This window comes from Petaurus breviceps, unplaced genomic scaffold (genome assembly GCF_028583685.1).
Source record: "Petaurus breviceps papuanus isolate PSGF00001 unplaced genomic scaffold, PetGlider_PUasm1.0 90686, whole genome shotgun sequence".
Lineage (NCBI taxonomy): Eukaryota > Metazoa > Chordata > Mammalia > Diprotodontia > Petauridae > Petaurus > Petaurus breviceps.
In genome coordinates, this window is record NW_027187309.1 from 5279484 (window position 1) to 5301448 (window position 21965).

The 21965-nt window shown below is 34.9% G+C and overlaps 1 protein-coding gene across 1 annotated transcript in view; it reads right to left on the reverse strand.

Moving 5' to 3' along the window:
* The window catches only part of CSMD1 (CUB and Sushi multiple domains 1), a 2654573-nt gene that overhangs the window by 427309 nt on the left and 2205299 nt on the right, over nt 1-21965 (reverse strand). Inside the window, exons 27-29 of the mRNA XM_069065406.1 lie at nt 14672-14863; nt 7398-7536; nt 3738-3925 (exon numbers count right to left, since the gene is read on the reverse strand). Coding sequence (XP_068921507.1) covers nt 3738-3925; nt 7398-7536; nt 14672-14863 — 519 coding nt within the window. The remainder of the gene's footprint in view (nt 1-3737; nt 3926-7397; nt 7537-14671; nt 14864-21965) is intronic.

Sequence of the window (21965 nt, forward strand, 5' to 3'; positions counted from 1 at the left end):
GCATGACTGACTCTCCAAACTTCATAAACACGGTACTTTGTGGGAACCTTCTACCCACACTTACTGATTTTTAGCTCCCTTTTATTTATTGTCTTCTCATTAGAATGTAAGTTCCTCGAGGGACTTTCTTTTTGCCTATATTTTTATCCCCAACACATTAGCATAGTGCCTGGCAAATTTAGTAAATGTTTGTTGCCTGTTGACTCTAGCTTCGCAGACAGACTAGGAAAACAAAACTTAATTTTCACTGTCAATTGAACTGGAAAGATCATTCTCTCATTCTTGTGTTTCAGACCACTGATCTCATCCATCACCCACTGCTTGTTCTTATTACTCTCTTCTATTACATCTCAACCCATTTAAAAGCTGGAGAATATCTAAGGAAGGACAACTAAAATAATGAAAGGCTTTGAGTAAATGTCTTGTGAGGATTGGTTGAAGACACTGAGAAAGTTTATAGAAGCCTCAGGGTTTGTGTGAGGTAGAAGGAACATGGTAGTTATCTTCAAGTGTCTGAAGGGATATAGGTTTTTCCTGTTTGGGTAGAACCAGGTAGACTATAAGGTAGACCGTATAAGTTGCAGAAATCAATTTAGGCTTGATTTTAGGGAGAAACTATTAATATTCAGAACTTGTCAAAAGTGGATACTATTGCCTTGGGAATGCAGTGAATTCTCCATCAGAATGGGGAGTGATGAAAGCAGTCTTCAAACAAAGTCTGGATGAGCACTTGTGATGTATCTTGTAAAGGGAATTCTTGTTCAGATAGGGAGTAGACTGAATAACTGCTAAGAACTCATGATTTTGTAAAATTCATGATTCACTCTATTATTTTCCTTCCACCCCTGTCTAGCTCTGTGCAACATACAACTTTGCTCCTCATCTTACACTTCAGTTAAAACACCTGTCAGGCTGATTTTGATTGACTGTACATCCATTCCCCATTCATGATGCTGCCCATATTAGAGTATTGCTACAAGTCTTTTGGGATGTTCTTTAAGATTTATACTAACTAAATTTTGAAAAAGCAAGAAAATATATTGAATGGTACAGTGCAAAACAATGATCTTATGTAATATTGCCTTTGCTGACCTCATTTCTGAATTTTTGTTTGCACACATGAAGTAAATGCTTTCTCAATCTTTGGACTGATCCATGGTCAATTACTCTTAGCAGCAAATTTCTCTTTGTACTAGATTTTCCAAAGTATGTCCTTTATAAAGAAGGAATCCATCAATAAACTTAGCATATCATCATTTCTATTTATATGATTATTCATGTAAACTCAATTTACATTGCAACCTTAAAGTGCTTGGTAAGACCAACAGCAGGTGAAATGTTTTTAAATTGTTATAGGACTTCAAACTACCTACATAAAGTAGACAGCTGGTCATGTTCATCCTAGTATTTAGCTAAAAGTTATAATAGTGTTTGTTCACTGAAAGTCATGATGGTGCTTTAAATTCTTTGTCTAATTTATATAATTCCAAAAATAAGCAGAGAAAATATCATCGAAAATGTTCCTGTCATGGGCCTTGCATGCTTAAGGTACTTCCACATTAGGTAAGATCAATTTCTTTAGATACATAGAAATATTTTTTAAAAAAACAACCTTTTCTCTTTCTGTTTTTTTCTTAAGTAAATACTTATGGTTTTTACCACGGTCAGCCTTATTTTTTTTTCTAACCTAGATCATTGTCTAATATATTTCCAACTTCTGATTCAAAACTAAAATTTTTTCATTTGTTTTTTTTACTAAAATCCCATTTTTATATTTAGCATTTTACTTAATAACAATTTATTTCAGCTAGCAGACTTCCTTCTACAATGGTTCTCCATCTTTAATATTTTGTTTTTATATACAGCTGTCAATTCCATATATATGGTGATAAATCACTGGTATACTTTTTGGACAGACACTGTCATTTTTTTTCTTTCTAGGTTGGTTACTTCCTAACATCCATCGTGGTTTACCCTCTGGTTCAGATCTCCTACATTTAGAATACTTTGTAAGCTATGCTCCTCTGGTATCTGACTGGCTTGTATTTGTCAAGATATGTTTAGTTGCACATCATGATTATTTTGTTTGGCTTTGTTTTTCCCTTAATTTTCTTTTGTTTCCTGAGGAAAGGTAGTGTCAATTACTTCACTGATTACATCATAAGCCTGACCTTTGGTAAAGGGAACCATAGTTGCTAGGCCCACATTTTGTATAATTTTATGTTTTGTTTGTAGCAATAAAGAATTAACTTTCAAAATATCAATAATTAGAATGCCCTTTGCAGGGTCTATGTCACTGTCCCACCTCCAAATGTATCACTTAACATAATAGAAAAATAGGATACAGAACTGAATTTTGAGATGGTTATTCCATTACTGCAGTAGATAGGTGATCTCACTTATGTAAGTATTTCCTCTAACAATGCAGATGATAATCTATCCATGACTGGTCATCTTTTGTGACTCTTGTTCATGTCTTACACTATTATTACTAAAGGGCTCATTAAATATTATCTTGACATTGTTAAGGATTTTAATGGAGCAGGTGAACTATTCTTCAATTATTTCTAATTTGTCATTTTACTACACAATCTTTTTTGATGATATGTTATTTTGAAGACAACATTTAAACTGCTCCTGCATAACTATTTGTTGAGGTTATTTTCTTATTACCACAGATAAATATGTCATTAACAAATAGTAAAAGTATAAATCTTATTGGATAAGAATATGACTGATTGGTAGGGAGTAAGGAATCTTCCAATTATATGGCATGCATCAAGAAGTTCGCATGTAAGCTTATGTCAAAACATGTCAGATCCCCAATACTGTTAGATATCTTCAGAATGTACATAAAAGAACTTTGGATGCTGAAATAATTTGCCATATTTTTCAATTCCTCAGTTCACACACAAATTAGCATCTCTATTAGAGAAATGACTTGTTGAATATTGGTTTTTTCTTTGATCTCTAGTGAAAGAAATTTCAAAGGATCACAAATTCTACAGTTCTTGCATTTTATTTTTCAATATTATTTCAATAGTTCCCCAAATATAAGTTTGGAAATGCATATTTTATTGTTTTAATAGGCCCATGCCCAAAAGGTTTCCCTGGTATGCTCTCAGTTTATGCAGGAATTCCACTCAAGCAAAGTAGCAAAATAAGAAAAGACTAAACATTTTACCCAGCACTTAGAGCAACTTGTGTCTTATGCAACCAAGTAAAAATATTGCATGTTAATGGTGATTTTTTTGCAGGAGACAATGGCAGGAAGATTATCCAGGAAGGGTACAAAAATAGAGAAAACAAGAAGATATAAAATTCCCATTTGTTTTATTCATTGAAAATGAAACTAATATGAATCAAAACTGATTTTTTTTATTTTCCAGATTAAAAATTCTAAGACAACTTTAAAGTACTGAATAACTCTTCAAGGCTCTTGGAATCAATTAAATATGTTTGTATTGCAACTATAAATTTTAATTTTTAATAACTAAAATATTTTGAAAATAATTTTCATAACTCTCTCATAGCTGTTTCAGAAGTTTACTTAGGAAAATCCTATTCTCAAGGGCTAGCACTAATTTACATCAATATTCAATAAAGAAATTTATATGACAGCGTTTTTGAAACTAAAGGTAAGACCACTTACAAAAAACTTTCAAATAAATTAATTCTATTCAAATTTCCTTCCACATTGCGAATGAATAGATGAGAAATTACAATGAATATAATACCTTTAAATTCAATGGCAAATCCAGATAGGCCAACTGAAGCATCACTTCGGAAAGCCAAAAAAAGACTATTTCCACTGCTCTCTATTCTTTCTGGTGCCTGAGAACCTTGAAAACTCCCAATTAAAGGACTATTGGAATCTTCACCTTCATAGATATGAAGAAAATCATAACTTGGTTCCATATTGAAACTAAAAAAAAAATACACAAATTTTGATTAGTTTGTGTATTGATGATCTCTTTTCTCTCTCTCTTTACTCTCTCTCTTTCTCTGTCTGTCTCTCTCTCTCCCCACACCTGTTTTGCATATGCACAGGCGCGCGCACACACACATGCAGAAATTAACTACCACATTTCTGATAGTCAACAAAGATCAATTTAAAAAAAATAAAAAGCAATTGCATTGTCCCATAATTTTAATCTGGGGGAAATTCAGGTAGTTCTGTGGGATAAGGCATCATGAACTACAAGCGAATAATGTGTCTATCAGTCCTTTGACCTTTGGTGAGATTATTTTAAGTTCTTTCCCTCCATAGAGGAATTGAGCTCAATAATATGATTTCTACTTCATTTTATGTCATTCACTTAGATTTCAGAACAATCCATCTTCTTTATGACTGTCCATAATAAATTTACTTTTCATTACTTTCAGGAATATACACTATATATTTGAACTGACTGGGCAAATATTTTTGATAGTTTTTGAGGTTTTTTTCACTTTAGTAGAACATATTTCATGTTACTGAAATTGTTCGTAGTGTTCTAAATGATTTGCCAAGTCTTACGCTAAAGAAGGAGGGAGTAATTATGAGAATACTGAATGTATGAGGCAGTCGGTTTAATACTAGCTTAACAGTTAATATATTCTTTGCAATTATTCTTGACAACTACACTCAAAAAGTGTTGCACTGAAACAGCAATTATGGTGTATTCACTGTAAATGTCAACCAGTGGTGAAAATGATAGGGGGTACAGAAGAAAGAGCTCTAGAATGTCTTTACCCCACCAGTGAGTAAATCAATTAACCATAGACATATGACCTAATTACTCAGGGTCCCCAGAGAAAATCATTTGCTTTTCCTCTACTTTTTACTGTTGTGTCCAAAGTATTTCTGTTTAGTTAATCATTTTATATTATTTGGACAGGGCTTTTCAAACATAATTATAATTCATAGTCTTTGTAGAGACTACCTTTACAATGTAAGTAAAATTTGGTCATATGAATTGCAAAGAATAAAAATAAGATCACATGGAACACTACACTTGAGATATAGATTAGATAGGTAGATAGGTAGGTAGATAGATAGATAGATAGATAGATAGATAGATAGATAGATAGATAGATAGATAGATAGATAGATAGATAGATGGATGGATGGATGGATGGATGGATGGATGGATGGATGGATGGATGGATGGATGGATGGATGGATGGATGGATGGATGGATAGACAGACAGACAGACAGACAGACAGATAGATAGATAGACAGATGGAAATAGATAAATATACATATAGATATAGATCTATATAGATCTCTTTCCATATGTGTGTGTACATGTGTGGCTAGGAGCTTTTTGAAATTAAAATTTCTTTTTAGTATCCAGAATCTGCTACTTCTTACTTTACTCACCCGTAGCTCCAACATATTTACAGATTTAGTCAGAGCCATCTGTGAGAATTCACCATGGCTTACACCTCATGTGATCAGGGATGTGACAAATTATGATTGATTATAATTACAAAACAAAACAAAACAAATAAATAGTAGATCCCTTGCATTAGGGCTAAACCAAATCTATATTGTGCTGTGTTATTACTTCAAGACTCACATATTTGGAGGGTTCATTAGATTTTGTATTGGTATAGGTGCTCAGAGTGAATTTATTAGAGGTAATTCTTCAGTCTTTCTTGGTTAATTAATGAAAGAGAGGCAGTTGAACAATATAAATTGTTCCTACTAATGAGAATTTTTGTGGAATGGATGATTTCAAAAGGTATTTTTAAAGATTCTGGTCATTCCTTATACTTATAATACTGAAAGAGGTGTGAACATCACTTTATTGCTACTGGTCATTTATTGGTCTGCGGATACCTTTATATCCTACATTCTATAGGGATTTAGAAAATCCATATGACAGTTAAGGTCATGCCAACATATTGTGATGGCACCATATTTCTCTATTAGATGAGAATATAGAGAAAAGGTGAGGGACATGTAATCCACTGTGACATATGTAATCACTATATTCTGGTTTAGGAGAATATAACATCAAATGGGAAGTTGATCTGTAGCAATGCAATTCCTGTACACCCTAAAAGATGATTGGCTTTGGAAAACTTCATGAACTAACTTCTGAAACTGAAACTGATGGGAAACCAGCTCTTCAGACATTTGTGCTGGTGAGGCCCTTTCTCTACTAGGCCGACTAACACACACACACACACACACACACATATAAAATATGTATGTATGTATTTTTTTCACAGAGGAAAAAGAGTCCTTGAGCCATAAAAGATAGCCTGAAAAGTTGATTATCAGCATAGGGGTCGGCCAGTGGGCCAGATGGAAAGCAAGGGGATTGACCTGTAGTTCCACTGGTATAGGATGTATATTTACCTAGCAACCTCACAAATTGTCTGCTAGGATGATATAATAGCACATAGTGTGTGATTTCATCATCAGTAAACTCAAAGCATGCTAGCTTGTCATTAATATGTACAAAATCCAAAGGCATGATTATAAAAGCAATATTGACAACCTTCATTAAAATGGTATTTTGAGAGGAGGTAGCCATATATTTGTTTAACCATTAAACAAATATTTTGAAAGCAAATGTATTCAATATATTGGTAATTGAGATGTAATTGGTTAACTTAAATAAGGAAATAGATTGTGGGACTCTACTGGACTCAGTCTACATAGAAGCATCATAGTCATTTAACTATAAAAATCTGAAAGCAAAATTTCAAGATGGAAAAAAAATCCTCAATTTTTAAAAAGCAATTTTCAACAGGATACTATAAAAGTAATTTTATGAAAAAAACATTGACTTTTGAACTTTTTTCAAACAGATTAGCAGAATCTACTTTAAAAAATTAAGACTTTTAATAATGTCTGAAATTAATTAAGCCTTTATCAGTAATCAAATTATTAGAAGGTTCTTTTTCCTATATTTCTAAAAATAAGCAGTGCTATCTTCATGATAATATCAATACTAACCTTGGGAATTTTAGACAAGTAATATTATAAGGATAAATTAGCTATTACCAAATTCAGATATTATATTAATGAGACAATGTACAAAAGGTCTCTAAATCACTTTTTCAATTACTTTTCCTGAATATTCTACAAAGTAAGTTTACTCTAATGGAATCAATTATGTCAGTTTCAGTGTTCCAAAGCTAGTCTTGGTATGACATACGTGTTCGGTTTTTTTTGCTCCTGGTACACATTTTGGTACATACTGAAAACGGCCATAAAATAAAATCATCTATTTTCCTTTCTGTCATTTTCAGTATGTATATAGAAGGTAACAGACATATACTCTGGGTCTCAGTCAAAAATGGAAGTAGGAACTTTATGAAGTGATAAATGGTGTAATTTTTTTTGGTGTGACATTTAAAACCGTGCTAAATAAAGGTGTCCCTCTAGAAATGATACCTTTTGAAAATCAGAGCAATGACAAAGTCTGGGTTTACTTTTATTCTCCAGTCACATTCTTTCCCAGGAGGATATGGTTGTGGGTAGTTAGGTGATAAAATGACACCTGCTGGACCTGTCAGATTTCCTCCACATGCAGCTGTCACAAAAGAGGAAAGGAGTGGGAGGAAAAAAAGAATCTGATCAATTATGTTAAACTATACACAATAAACCTGTTATAGGAAAACAAATATTCCCTAGGAATACTTTCACATCCACCCTCTCAGTCATTATTTAACCCTTTGATATTCAAGAAGTCTACACATTTTTTTCAGCTTTCTGTTAATCAATTGTATGCAATGGCCCTGACCTAACCTAATTTTTTCCCTTATAATTTCATTTTCATGACATTAAAAAAACCAAAACCACATAACCCATAATTATGAAATGGACCCATACCAATTTACAAACCAAACCTCTATCTCTTCTTCCATGATAATTTCATCTTTCCCATTTTGTTAGAAAATTTTCAAACATTTGATTCCCAGACACATTTGTATCATTACAAAGTTCATGTTACACATGTCACATTGAAGTTAAAACTTCATTCAGTTTATAGAATCATAGAACAAGAGATGGAAAGAGGCCTCAGAAGCCATCTAATTCAATCCCCTTATTTTATAGATAAGGAACCTGAGAAATAAAGAGGTTAAGTAAGTGCCTTACCTTGTCCAAGAAAATACAATATGAGGAATGAGATTTGAATATAGGTCCTTTGACTCTAAAGTCTATATATATCCATTACGCCTGCCTTGAATTTAATAATAAATTTTATAAATTGTCACTTAGGTGACATATATATATACACATAGACACACAATATTTGTCTATATATGTATCATATAATAATATATAACAGTATAATAAAAATTTATTATCAAAATCATTTGTAGTTATAGAAACTAGACTGGTGATATAACTAGTGAAGAAATTTCCCCTACCAATTTTGGTTTGTATCTTCTCTGCAACTTAGAGTGTGCCTAGTAGCTTTGAGTCAGGGTCAGACAAACAGTATGACCAAAGATTGGGATCTGAATACTGTTCTTCCTTTCACAGAAGCCAGATATCTATGCTATAAGGTCTCACACTTATATAACACTTTACATTTTAAGAAATTCTTGCTCATTTTAGAGAAAAAGAAAATTATTTAGCAATCAATTCGCCAGAGAGAAGTTATTTTTCCAGTATATTATGAGAACAATTTACCTTTTCATTCAACATATCCTTATTGAGATTCTACTAAGTACAAGACAAGATTGATGAAATATTACCAAAACCAAAGACAATTCAATGTTAGCAAGGTCACATTTAATATAGATGTTGGTAAAGAATCATGTGTGTTATTAAAGAATAGAAATTTCTGGACTCATTACTTAAGTCATATTTAGAAACATCTTTAAATTATTATTCTTAAATAATATTCATCAGAAATTAGCAAATGTGATTTCCTTGTTCTGCTTGGTTTGAACTTAATGGAACAAGATACTCCTTCCAGGATAACCTGATCACTTAAAATCTCATCACCATGCTATTTAGCTCAACCTTATATACTCAACATTTCCCCCAACTCCTTCACCCCTCCCTTAAGAAGAGAAAGGGATTAATGATTTATATAATTCCTACTATGTGTCAGGCTTGTGTATAGTGCCCAATGAGGCTGAGTAGAGAATTATCTTCTACCTGAATACCTTTCACTGAACTAAAGAAACAGAAAGAATTAATGTTGTTCATATCTTAAAAGGTTGAGGGGGGAAGAGAAAGGAGGGAGAAAAAATAGGAAGGGCATGCTAACTTGAGAAAAGAAAGTTTTTTGAAGATCTAAGAAGCAGATTTGACTCAATACAGGTTTTCAGATATGGGAAATGACAGATTCAGGCCATTGGCTCCAGGGTGCTCTGAGGGGGAGAGTTCAGATATAACATTCAAATACTGACTGAAGAAAAACAAAGGGAAAATCATGCCTTTGTTCCCTGCAGGTCCCAGGAGTGGCTTTGGGTTGAGACTGTTTAAAATCTTTAAAGTAGAATTAAGTAGGCTCTCTGGCTTGTTTGTTCCCTCCTTTATTCTTGCTTTCCCATTTTAATCTCATTAGGTTTTAATTAGAGAATTTATGCAAAATTTTGAACACAGATTAGAGGTGAGCATGTAATACAAGTATTGAATCCACCAACTTGAATGGACAGTATTATAGAATTACAGCCCCCAAAGAATTTGAATGTGAGGACCTCTGAGGGTTATGGGACTATAACTAATTTACTCAGTAACCTACCTTTTCCTCTAATTCCCCAATGCTACTCCTCTAGAATAGGCCTCATTAGCTTTGACTTGGGATAAGACCTGAGCTTCCTAAATAGTCAACTAGTCTTCATACTGCAGTCAATCAACATGCGATTAAGTGCATTCCAGGTGTCAGGCACTGTGTCAGTTAGTCCCTATGCTGGCAAATTCAAAACTTGCCTTCAAGGAGTTTACATTCTGCTAAAAAAAAATACAACATATTTAGTAGATAAGGAAATATAGTGATCCGGAGGGCTAGCACTTGCAACTGGGGTAATAAGGAAAGACCTGTTTAAGAATATGGCTCTTGAACAAAACCTAAGGGTTTTGAGGGAGTCAATATCTCCAAGAGGCTTAAATCAGGAGGGAGGACATTTCTATGAATGGGGAAAGGACAGGCAGCTTGTGAAAAAAAAAAAAAGAAAGAGAAAGCAAATGTGAGGAAGAGGAGAGGAAGGGAGGAGAGATAAATGGAAGTATTTATTAAGAACTCACTATATGCCAAAGGCTGTGCTGTCTTGAATACACAACATAAGCAAACAAGACAATTCCTCCCCTGAGAACCTACTTCTAATGGGAGAGGGGGGGGGGATATACGAAGGGGAGCTGGAAAAGGAGGGACCTTTAGGTGGTAAAGGCTGCTGGCAAGGAAGTTAGAATAATTTATAATAATCACATTACCTTTTCCTCTGTGTAGCTTCCTAATTTTTAGCTAATTATTCATGCTGACTAGGTGCTAATCTCAATATTTGTATACTACCAAAGAAGTAATGTGGAGGGGGTGAATAATCTTGTCTTTACATCTAAGCTAAAGCTGTTCTCTGTGTCTTGAATGTCTTTTCTTTACCTGCTGTATTTGTTTTCATCCTTTAAAGTCCAAAAAAAAGGTCACCTTCTCTATGAAGTTTTCCACATCTACCCTACTCCTGTCCATTAACTATACTGGTGTTTACATTCCTCAGTAGACTCTAAGTTTTGTGAGGGTAGGGATCATATTTTATCTTAACTATCTTTTCCAGCACCTAGAAAGGTATAAAAACCTCTGAATCCTTTATGAGCTGTAAACACCTCTTTAATTGAGTCAAGAAAGGGAAACTTAAGAGTATCTAAGCAAACACTTTATCCACAGCTCTGGGGGGCATTAAATAGCTAAACCCTAGTGATTTTCAGAATTTCAGAGTAAAAGAGATGGCAAGATGGAAACTGATTATAAAGGAGACCCAATACAGGGGAGGAATAGGGAATGTCTGCACATGTACTCCCACACACCCATAAACATACACATAGGGGTTATGTTGCTTTGAAAGAATGCTACTGGACCAACAGGAGAGACTGTTACAGTCAGCAGGGAACAGAAATATAGTACAGACAGACACATATATAGAAATATAGTTAGTAGAGAGAGGAAAGAGTTTCAAAGAACATAACCCTTAGTGGGAGAGAAGAATGACAACGATGAACTCAGGGGAGAATCAGTCCCTGTGGTAGACTTACCTGAGTTGTAAAGATACTTCACTCAAGAAGAAGCATTGAAAGAATTATACAAAATGAGGATTTCTAGGTATTGTAGTTCTTGAAATGTGATATATCTTTGCCATGATAGTATACCACCTATATGCCTCACCACCATGATGTTCTCAAGTTTGACCTCAATTTTCCACTTATTTGTGGGAGAATTTATTTCAGCTTTATGGAAGAAATGTTTCATCACTGTATCATCTTAGCAGACACCTTTTCTTAGAACTAATTGTGTCTCCACAGTTACTACTAGGAAAATCTACTGACAAGAGATGATCTTGATGTATAGGTACAAGGTTAGTAGTAAAAACGTACAGAATTATCCCTAGGACCAGAGGTAACAGATGCCCTCTGGGTACCCAATCTTGCAGTGAAGGTAAAAACTAAGAACATAGTCCAAAGTAGGTATTACATCTAGTGGACAAGGCTTTTAGACCCTTAAGTTAGATCCAGAAATGAGTCAAAGGTAAGATGGTACACAGTGCACTAAACTGGGAACAAAGAAGACTGGATTTACATCCCATCTCCAACACTATGTGAACTTCGAAAGCTGACTCCTCTCTCTCAATCTCTTGATCTCAATTTTCTTCTTTATAAAAATGAGAGGGTTGGGGGCGGCCAGGTAGCACAGTGAGTAAGAGCACCGGCTCCAGTGTTGAAAAGACCTGGAGATCGAATCCCGGGCTCAGACACTTAGCACCCACCCAGAAACACCTGGCCGTGTAACCTTGAGCAAGTTACTTAACCCCGATTGCTAAAAAAAAAAAAAAAAAAAAAAAAAAAGAGAGAGAGGGTTGGACTAGATGACCTCTATAGTTATTTCTTACAGTAACATTATGATATTCTGTGACACTTTTTAAGTCATCTTAAGAGAAGCACTGATGTAGTCAGCCTTCATTCAAATGTTCTCTCTGTGTATAAATTCACTCACATACATATATATGTATATGTATTCATATATGCATGTGTGTGTGAATATATATATATATATACATACACACATATATATATATATTTCTTTTATCTTTCCAGAGGAAAACATTTATAGAAAGATTGTCATATTTTCCCTACTAGTCTTTAAATTCCTTCTAGGCAGGGGGCATATTTCATCCAAACTGTGCATCTCTCTAAACTCCTCATAGAGTGCTTAGTATATAAAAAGTGCTTAATAATTTTTTGCTGATTTGATTTTTTTTTTTAAACCAGAGCGAGTGACCTCAAAAAAAAAACTTTAAAAAGAGTAAAAGTTCAGCATCAGACTGCTACTTAGATCTCCTTGGAGCTACAATAGGTTTTCCACTTGTCATTGGCAATCACAAGACTAATTTTGGAGCCTGAATAGCAGTATAAATTAGAGGGAAAGATGTGTGAATTTGGAATTAAGTGTTTAATTTGATCTAAGCAGAGGACTATTTGTAAGACATTAACTGGTAGCTGTTTAATGTATTCTCCCCCTAGCCAAAAATGCAGCAAACAACCTGAAGACTTCCTTTATTTAAAAATAGACCCAACTAACAAGATGGTTGATTTTATAGGTAATTACTCCAGTAAAAAAAAAAATCACAAATCTTGCATGTCTTCTGATGACTCAGCTTGAGGTAAAACACATGAACATTCCCAGGAAAGTTATAAAGTGTGAATAGAGCCCCAAACATTAAATAAACATGAATCGCTGTCTGACAGCGTTCAGAATGCTAATAAGTACTGCTATTAAATAGCATTTATTCTCAGTATTATACAATAAGTGCTTTGTGAGAATTTTAAAAGCTGTATGTCATAGCTTTATAGGACTACTGAGAATTTCAACGCTGCCATGCATATGACAATAAAAATTATTTCAAAATGTAAAATCCCCTCAAGGTCACCCTATGTAAAAATGGCAGATTATGGCAGATTAACAATGTACGTGTCATTTCACTATCACTGATTCTCCTCATAGTTTAATTAAATTTCATATTCCCTCAAAAAAGCAGTTCATAAGGAAATACAAATTGATATGTGACAGATCACTAAGATAACAATTTTTAATGTTATTAGGATGAAATTCTAAAGCATTTATATTCAAATAACTAATTGTAAGAGGCACAATTTATGTATAGCTACCATTATTTTAAAGTATACTATTATCTTAAGTATGCTATTACCTACTATCAAGTACATACATACATATATCAGTTGCCCTAAACGAAATAAAATTTGTTATGGGATATATAGTGTACTTACTCAATACATATCTAGCAAAAATTGAAATGTTTTTTAAGAATCAAATTTTTTTTTCCACTTAACTATTTTCTAAGTCCTCTTCTGATTCTTTAATACTTTGCAATTACAAACATCTGTACACACTATTTTCCCCCATTGGAATGTAAGCTCCTTGAGGATGGTAACTCTGTTCTTTCCTTTTCCTTTTCTCCTTCTCTTTCCTCTCCTCTTTCCTTCCCTATCCTCTCATCTCCTTTCTACTCTTTTCTTCTTCTCTCTCCCTTTTTAAAATTTTTATCTCTGCCCCCTCCTGAAACATTTGGCATATAGTCACTTCTCCTTGAATTCTTGTCATTTGGTTGACTGAAAATGATTCATGTTGAGGGGAACTATTTCTAATTTTCAATAAAAAATCTGAAATGATACTGAATATTTGAGAAGTAATTTGAAAGGGGGAAATAATTTTAAGTTAATAGATAATATTATATTAAAATTGGAGGCAGACTTATAAGATCATGAATCTCTAATGATCTGAACTTTGATGTGTTAGTGTTTAGATTTATGTTTTTTTACAAGGGGATTTTTATTATAGAAAATACTATACAAATCCTAGTTACCTTCACACTATTTGAGCATCCTTAGTTATATGTCAATAATCTAACCACATAATCTCTTTAAGCCTCAGTTCTTTTATTTAGATATCTAACAGGGATTTTCATTTCTACAGAATTTACTTCTCATATTGCCAAACCAGATAAGAAAATATATATAAAGTTATATAAAGCTTATTTATTATTATTATTTTAGAATTTAGGTCCAAAGGGGACTTTATAGATAATTTCATACAAATCTCTTATTTTATGCATAAAGAAATGGAGGTCCAGAAAAGGAAAGGGACCCATCCAGGGTCACAGAAGGAGAATGAGACAGAATCAAAACTGGAATTCCAAATCACTTTCTTATTGTACTGTACCACCTCATCTCCTCAGAAAGTTATATAAAACACTCAGAAAATTTTAAGAGTTTCAAGCAACAGATTTCAGAGATTGAGATAATATGTGAGGCACATTTTTTGCAATACTTTTGCAGTAAAAATTGATTGAAATAATTTTAATGACAATTTAATCCTAAACTGAAAGTTTTATTATTTATTTTGCTTCTTTTCAATACATAACACCCACTTATGTCATTGGTCTTTTTTCAGAAATGAGGAACAAACAACAATAATATCAACCCACCTATGCATGTAGGAGGGTCTGGCTGCCAGAAGAATCGGTTATTCAGCTGCACGCAAGTGATCTTAGCCTGTCCTTGAAGCTGATATCCAGGATCACACTGAAAAGTTATGGTATCTCCAGGTTCTCGGCTATCTCCATAGCGGGTTCCATTTTGAGGCATACCAGGGTCATTGCAAGTGGAAGCAATAGATGCTACAAAGAAAAGTTAGTTAACATGAATGTATTTAATAAATTCATATGATCAAAAATCTATACTTCTTTGTTAAGAGTATTTCTTAGAGTATCATGGCATCTCTTGATTTATAAGAACATGAAAGTAATTTGTCTCTCACATAAATACATTCAATAATATATACATTGCTTGTGATACATTCTGGTCAACTGGTGGTGAACCAAATAGGCACAAAAACCAATATTCATTTTCCCCCTAATTTTAAATTAGCAAATAGGTTAAAAATTTATTTTGACATTCAAACTATATTATGTTTAATGGCCATATGTGTCATAGGTCAGAGTTCCTACCACAAATACAAAATTTTTAAGTACTATATTGGGTAAGAGAGAGCACAAGACAAATTTACTCAGGAACTTCAAGTCCAAGTAGTCAACTTATTAATGTGATCAAAGAATCTGTGTTGTTACGATAAGAGAAATGGTCTAAAAGAGGGCAGAGCCAAGATGGAGGAATAAAAGGAATTCACTTGAACTCTCCAAAATTATCTTCCAAACAACTTTAACATAATGCCTCAAATAAAATTTGGGAGCTGTAGAACCAACAAAAGATGGAGGTGAAAAAACTTTCCAACCCAAGAACTTATAAGTTTGGCAGGAAAGATATGCCTCATCAGGTAGTGGTAGTGGGCCCTAAAACTGTAGTGCAGGCTGGGTCTTAGGGGTATCACATTATCAGGGCAGCAGTTTTGGGAGCTCTCAGCACACAGACTGTCAGAGTGTGAGACAACTGGTCAGCAGGAGATTGTAGGGGACCTTTTGCTCGTACCAGGAACAGGATCTTTTTTGTGTGGTCTATACAGAGTTCTTGGTTGTAGTCCCAGGGTGAAAAAGAACATTAATGAACCAGAGTTTGCAGCTCCAGGAGAGTAGGAGTTCTGGTCAAAGTTTCAGGGCAAAGAGAAATACTTCCCTCACAGAAGAATGGGGGCCCTTGTCTCATGTCCAGCATTGAGAAGCACGCTATTTATTTCCCAAGTTGTATTTAGAGGGCCAAAAGGAGCAAGAACATTTGCAGTAGTATTTCCAGGGCATATAGGAGTGCTCATGAAGGCTGGGGTGCCAGAGCACAAGTCAGGAAAGTAGTGACGACATATCTCCTTAGCTCATACCACAATGGTAGCATTGAAAACTTTCAGATTCCCAGAAATATCTTTGAAAACAGCATCAAAAGAAACTAAAACTTGGGGTAGTGCCCCCTGAACCCCAGAAGCAGAGCTAAACTTTAAAATAAAGTTAAAAGTTAAGAAAAAGGCTCAAAAATGAGCAAGGAACAAAAATTTAAAAGTCTAACCATAGTTACTATAGAAATAGAGAAGATTAAGACACAAAACCTGAAGAAGACAGTTCTTTTTGGGGAGAATCAATAAAAATAGTGAGAAATGGATAAAAAAAAGGGAAATAGGATGGAGGTACATACACAGGAATCATAACTGTGAATATGAATGTGATGAATTCACTCATAAAATGGAAGCATACAATCGACTGTTTGTAAGATAACCCTTGAAACAGAAAGACACGCAGATTAAAAATAAGTGACTGCAGCAGACACACAAAGCTTCAGCTAAAGTAAAAAAAAAGAAAAGAAAAGAAAAAGCAGGGGTAGCAATCATGATCTCAGACAAAGCAAAAATAGATATAATCAAAAGAGATAAGCAAGGAAACTATATTTTCTTAAAAGGTACCACAGATACTGAAGTAATGTCAATACTGAACATATATTCACTAAATGGTATCGCATTTAAATTCTTAAAAGAAAAGTTAAATGAGTCATAGGAAGAAATTGGGGGGGACCTCATTCCAACCAAATGTTAGATCAACAGATACCTTTTTAACTTTTTTTTAAATTTTTCCTGTCTTGTTTTGCTTTTTGGTCTGTGTTCTCTTTTCCAATATGGCTAATATGGAAACATGCCTTACATGACTGCACATATATAATCTACATCAAAGTGCATGCCATCTCAAGTTAAGGGGAGAGGATGGTGGTAAGGATGGAATTTTGAATTCAAAAAATTATTTTAAAATGTTTAAAAAGAGAGAGAAGAAGCCTGGAGATTATATTTGTGCATTTCATCATATCAACAGTGGTAACAAGAATGGTAGAAATTTCAGGACAGATAAGCATGAGAAAAAAATGATATAAGTGGATGGTGGAAACATTTGAGTACAGTCATCAGCTCTGACAATGCCCATGCCTAGTCTTGATCCAGGAACATTACTGAACATTTGGTCCCTTTATTAATATTCCCTCTTTATTATTCAGAGATGGGGCACAGAGCCAAGATGGCAGAGTAAAAGCTGGAACTTACTAGAGCTCTTGTCCCAACCACCTCCAGTACCTGTAAAAAATGACTCCAAACAAATTTTAGAGCTACAGAACCCACAAAAAAGACAGAATGAAATACATCTCTGTAATGGAAATGCAAATTTAAAGATCTTCCCTGCCCTTAGGCCCTTTGATAGGCTTAAGAGACTCTGAGGACCTTCCTTGATTTGAAAATATACTCTGCCTCCTAATAAGCTGAATGTGGTCACATGGAACCTGTGGCAGGAGGCTTGGTTTTCAGGAATGCCCACACTTTGATGCTGTGTGATTGGGCAGTGGGTCAAGAGGGTGGTTACATTCTCCGACCCAGGAGAAGGCTATATAATCCCTGATGTGAGGCTTTGCTTTGGGGCTCACTTTGAGAAGTGTTCTGTGATTTGATCAGATGAGACTCTGGGAAGCCGTCATTGAGAGCCCCCCGGCTTTGAAAAACCCAGATGTTGATTTGGCATGGATGTAATGGTTGGACAGTTTGGAAACCTGTCTACTTGATCTGTTTCTCTGTCTTGATAATTCTGTCTGTATACTCTGAAGTTCAGGGTGCTGACCTTTTTCCCCTGAACTAGGTAAACGATACATATTTGACTGATTAAAGTAAGCTTGTTAACCCATTTTGAGTTGCTTTCCTTTAACAAAGCAGATCTAAGAACCTGTGCTGGAAGCCACCCTGGGGACGCTGGGGTGCTTGCTGCTACAATCTCCAACTGAAGTCAGCTTGGCAAGCCAAAAGGAAGGGTCTATCACACCACTCTGGGAGCAGAGCTCAATCCCACACACAGCTGATGTGTGAAAGGGAATGAGGAAACCTCACTTTCATTGGATTTGACTTAAGGAGAAAATAATATACACACTCAATTGGGTATCTTACCCTACAGTAAAATAGTAGGGAAAAGTATAAAAGGGAGAGGGGACAGAAGGGAAGACAGATTGGAGGATCAGGTAATCAGAAGCAAACACTTTTGAAAAGGGACAATGTCAAAGGAGAAAATAGAATAAATGTGGAGCAGGATAGAATGGAGGGAAATATAGTTAGTTTTTCACAATATGACTACTATGGAAATGTTTTGCATAACTACACATGTATACCCTATATTAAATTGCTTATCTTCCCAGTGGGGAGTGGATGAGGAGGGGAGAAGGGAGAGAATCTGGAACTCAAAGTTTTAAAAACAAATGTTAAAAAATTGTTTCTACGTGCAACCAGGAAATAAGATATATAGGCAATGGGATATAGAAATCCATCTTGCCCTACAAGAAAGTAAGGGGAAAGGGGGGAAGGGGAGATAAAGAGGGTTAGAAGAGAGGGAAGACTGGGGGAAGGGGTAATCAGTATGCTTATGGAGTGGGGAGTAAGGGAGAGACAGGGAGAAAATTTGTAACTCAAAATCTTGTGGAAATGAATGTTGAAAATGAAAATTTAAAAAAATTGAAAATAAAAAGAGAAGTTAAATAAAAAAGAATTTCATTGGTGGAAGGAACCTCAGGAACAAATTATACTAATCAATTCCTAAAAAATAATTCCTTTTACAACTTCTACTTTGTGATTTTATCGAATCATTCAAATGCCCTAGGTAGGTCTCAGTTTCCTCAATTGCAAAATGGACTAAATGATCTCTATGGTCCCTCCAAGTTCTATGTCTATTATCTATTGTTATCCACCCTTCAAAGAAACTCTTAATATGAAAAATTAGTTATATCCAGAGGTAGTCCATTTGGCTTCAGCTAATTGTATATTTTTTCAGCTAATTTTTTTTTTCTTTCTGTTTCATCAGGCCTCTATTTACCTCTCTGAAACTTCCACTCATTGCTCTCAGTTCTGTCTTTGTGGGTCAGAGTTGGAGGGGACTGAAGGCTAAATAATCCCTCCTCTCTGTCATTATCCAATGAAAACTTTATTATATTCTGTCTTTTCCCCAACACACACACACACACACACACACACACTCTTTCTCTCTCTGTCTCTCTCTCACCCCTTCTGGTACTGCTTTTAATTACTTGTACTCCTAACACATTAAAAATTATACTATACTTGTTACATAATAGACACTTAATAAATGCTTATTGAATTAACTTGTTACACATAAAGTTTTCATGAGAGGCAGCATTAGGTAATGAATAGTGATCTCATTTTGGAGTCAGGAGGACCTGTGTTCAGGTCCTGCCCTAACACATAGTAGCTTCTGTGACTCAGGAAACTCCTTAAATCCATATAGTTGCAGAAATGGTGCTAAACTAAACTGTTGAGGAAGTTTCTCACCAGAAGCTTCCAACTCAGATGAAATTACAGATCCAATCACAAAGGAAAAAAATCAATCTTAGAATTCTCTTTATCTTCTTGATTATTTGTCAAATGATGGATGAATGATGTTTTTATTTCAGATAATATCTTTTCCTTTGTTTCACTAAATTTCCTCCAGAAATTCTATTTTTTTAATAAAGAAAAAAAATAATCATTATTATCCAAAGGTTCAAGTATGATACTCTGAGAATGGTGCCACAATGTTTTGGCAACTTAAAGAAAAAGAGTAGTCTCATATACCTGGAGGATATAATTAATGTGATTGGCCAAATAAAATTCAACAAGGCATAAAAAGAAAAGCTGTCAAACAGTTATGAAATTTAGAGTTGGAAGAGATTTCTAGAGATCATCTGTTTCAACTCATGTATCTGATAGATGAGGAAACAGAGACCCACATAATGCACATGGATTGTAATTAAGACACTAGATTCCAACATGTGTTTGCTCCATATAATTCTTATAAACATATGCGTAGAGTTATTTTTCTAAGCATGTGCTTTCAATGGTACTGAAGTGCAAGAGATATATTAGGGCTGGATGTAGTCACATGTGTATGTATATGCAAATATATACATAATATACATGTGCATACATCTAAGCATACGTAGATATCTGTAGGCATGTAATGTATGTATGTATATACAAATAGAGTCTCCTAGATTTGGAACTTCTGAGATACCAATCATGAGGAGCTTCAAAGAATAATGTATTAAAAATAAAACAAAACAAAAAAAAACTACTCCAAGTTAGGAAGATACAGGAAAAAGTCTTGCTTCTGAAACTTATTTAGTGTGGGACCAAAGGCAAGTAATCTCTCTGGGTTTTAGTTTCATTATCTACAAAATGGGAATAATAATGTCTGTAGTACCCACCTGACAGGATTGGTGAGTGGCCCAAAGAAGATAGTATGTATAAAATGTTTTGAAGATTTTATAAAGCAAATATCAATCTCAGGTACTAGTTAATTAAATATAACATAAATTTCATTATTGTCAACTCCCCAGAAAGGAGAGAGAAGATGACATGCCCCTGTGATATTAATGAAAGTGGCTTGAAGGAGAGTCTTCATCTTGGGAAGAAATGACCAAATCCCTAAAGTACACAGCTAGATTCATTTTTTGTAGAAGCCAGATTTTAAACTTATGCCCATTATTCCATTTCTTTCAGGATCTTGAATTTTTATTTTATAAAAACAAAAGAAATTCACCCTTTGTTGTTTTATATATGGATATGTAATATGTATACATATTATACGTATATGTTAAAACTTATCTTAAGTCAATTATCAGTAAGGTATTTAAGTAAGTAGTTTACTTTGTAAAATAATAGTAATATCTGGCAGCTAGGTGGCCTAGTGGATAAGATCACTGGACTTGTGTAATGGTAATGGTAAATTGAAGATCTTCCCTGCCCCTTAACATACCTAAGGGAATTTGAAGACCTTCCCTGAGGTGAAGATCTTCCCTGACCCCCAAGAGGCTGAATGTAATCACATAGAGGAGTTTGCTGAAGGGTAGCGCAGAGCCCACAGGAAGTTGGGAGTTAGAGCAGCTAGGTGGTGGGAGAAAGAAGATGCTCAGGTAAGGAGATGGCTAGGCTTGGGATTAAATGTTTGTGGAAAGGCTAAAGGATAGAGTGGCTTCATGCTGTGTTATGGTATATTAACTTCTTTTGTGCTATGATGGATTTGGCTTTCTGGTTTGGGGATTTGGTTTTCTAGTGTTTGGGGGTTTTTTGTTGTTGTTTTTGCTTTTTTGGGGGGGGGAATATAGGGAAATTGGGATTAAGTGACTTGTCCAAGGTCACATGGCTAGTTTTGTGTTAAATGTCTAAAGCTGGATTTGAACTCAGGTCCTCCTGACTCCAGCGCCGGTGCTCTATTCACTGAGCCACCTACCGTGTTTCCCCGATAATAAGACCTATCCCAAAAATAAGCCCTCCCCTTACTGTGTAAGATTCCTCTAAAATAAGCCCTCCCCCCAAAATAAGCCCTATTGAGATTGCTACTGCAGTGAAGGTGATCCCCTGCGCTACACACTACATTACGGTACCCTCTGCATGCACCGTCCCCCCCCCCCCCGTGCGGTGAAACGCACGCTGCGCTCCAAGCTGGATCCAATCAGAGCTGCAGCAGTGAGCGCGTCATCCTGTTCTTCCCCAGTGATTTGCTTATTGAATAAAGGTACATTTTTTGGTTCACATTTACCTGTTTATTAGAATTGCTGTCAATGTTCATTAAAATAAGCCCTCCTCTGAAAATAAGCCCTCTGGTGTTTTTCTGTCCAAAAAAATTAATAAGACAGTGTCTTATTATCGGAGAAACACGATAGCTGCCCCTGTTTTCTGGTGTTTCATTAATGTTTTGCTTCTGTCTTCTATATGAAAAGTCTGTTATATTGCGCAATTGAGCACCATGCTGGCATATTTATAGTGGCCGT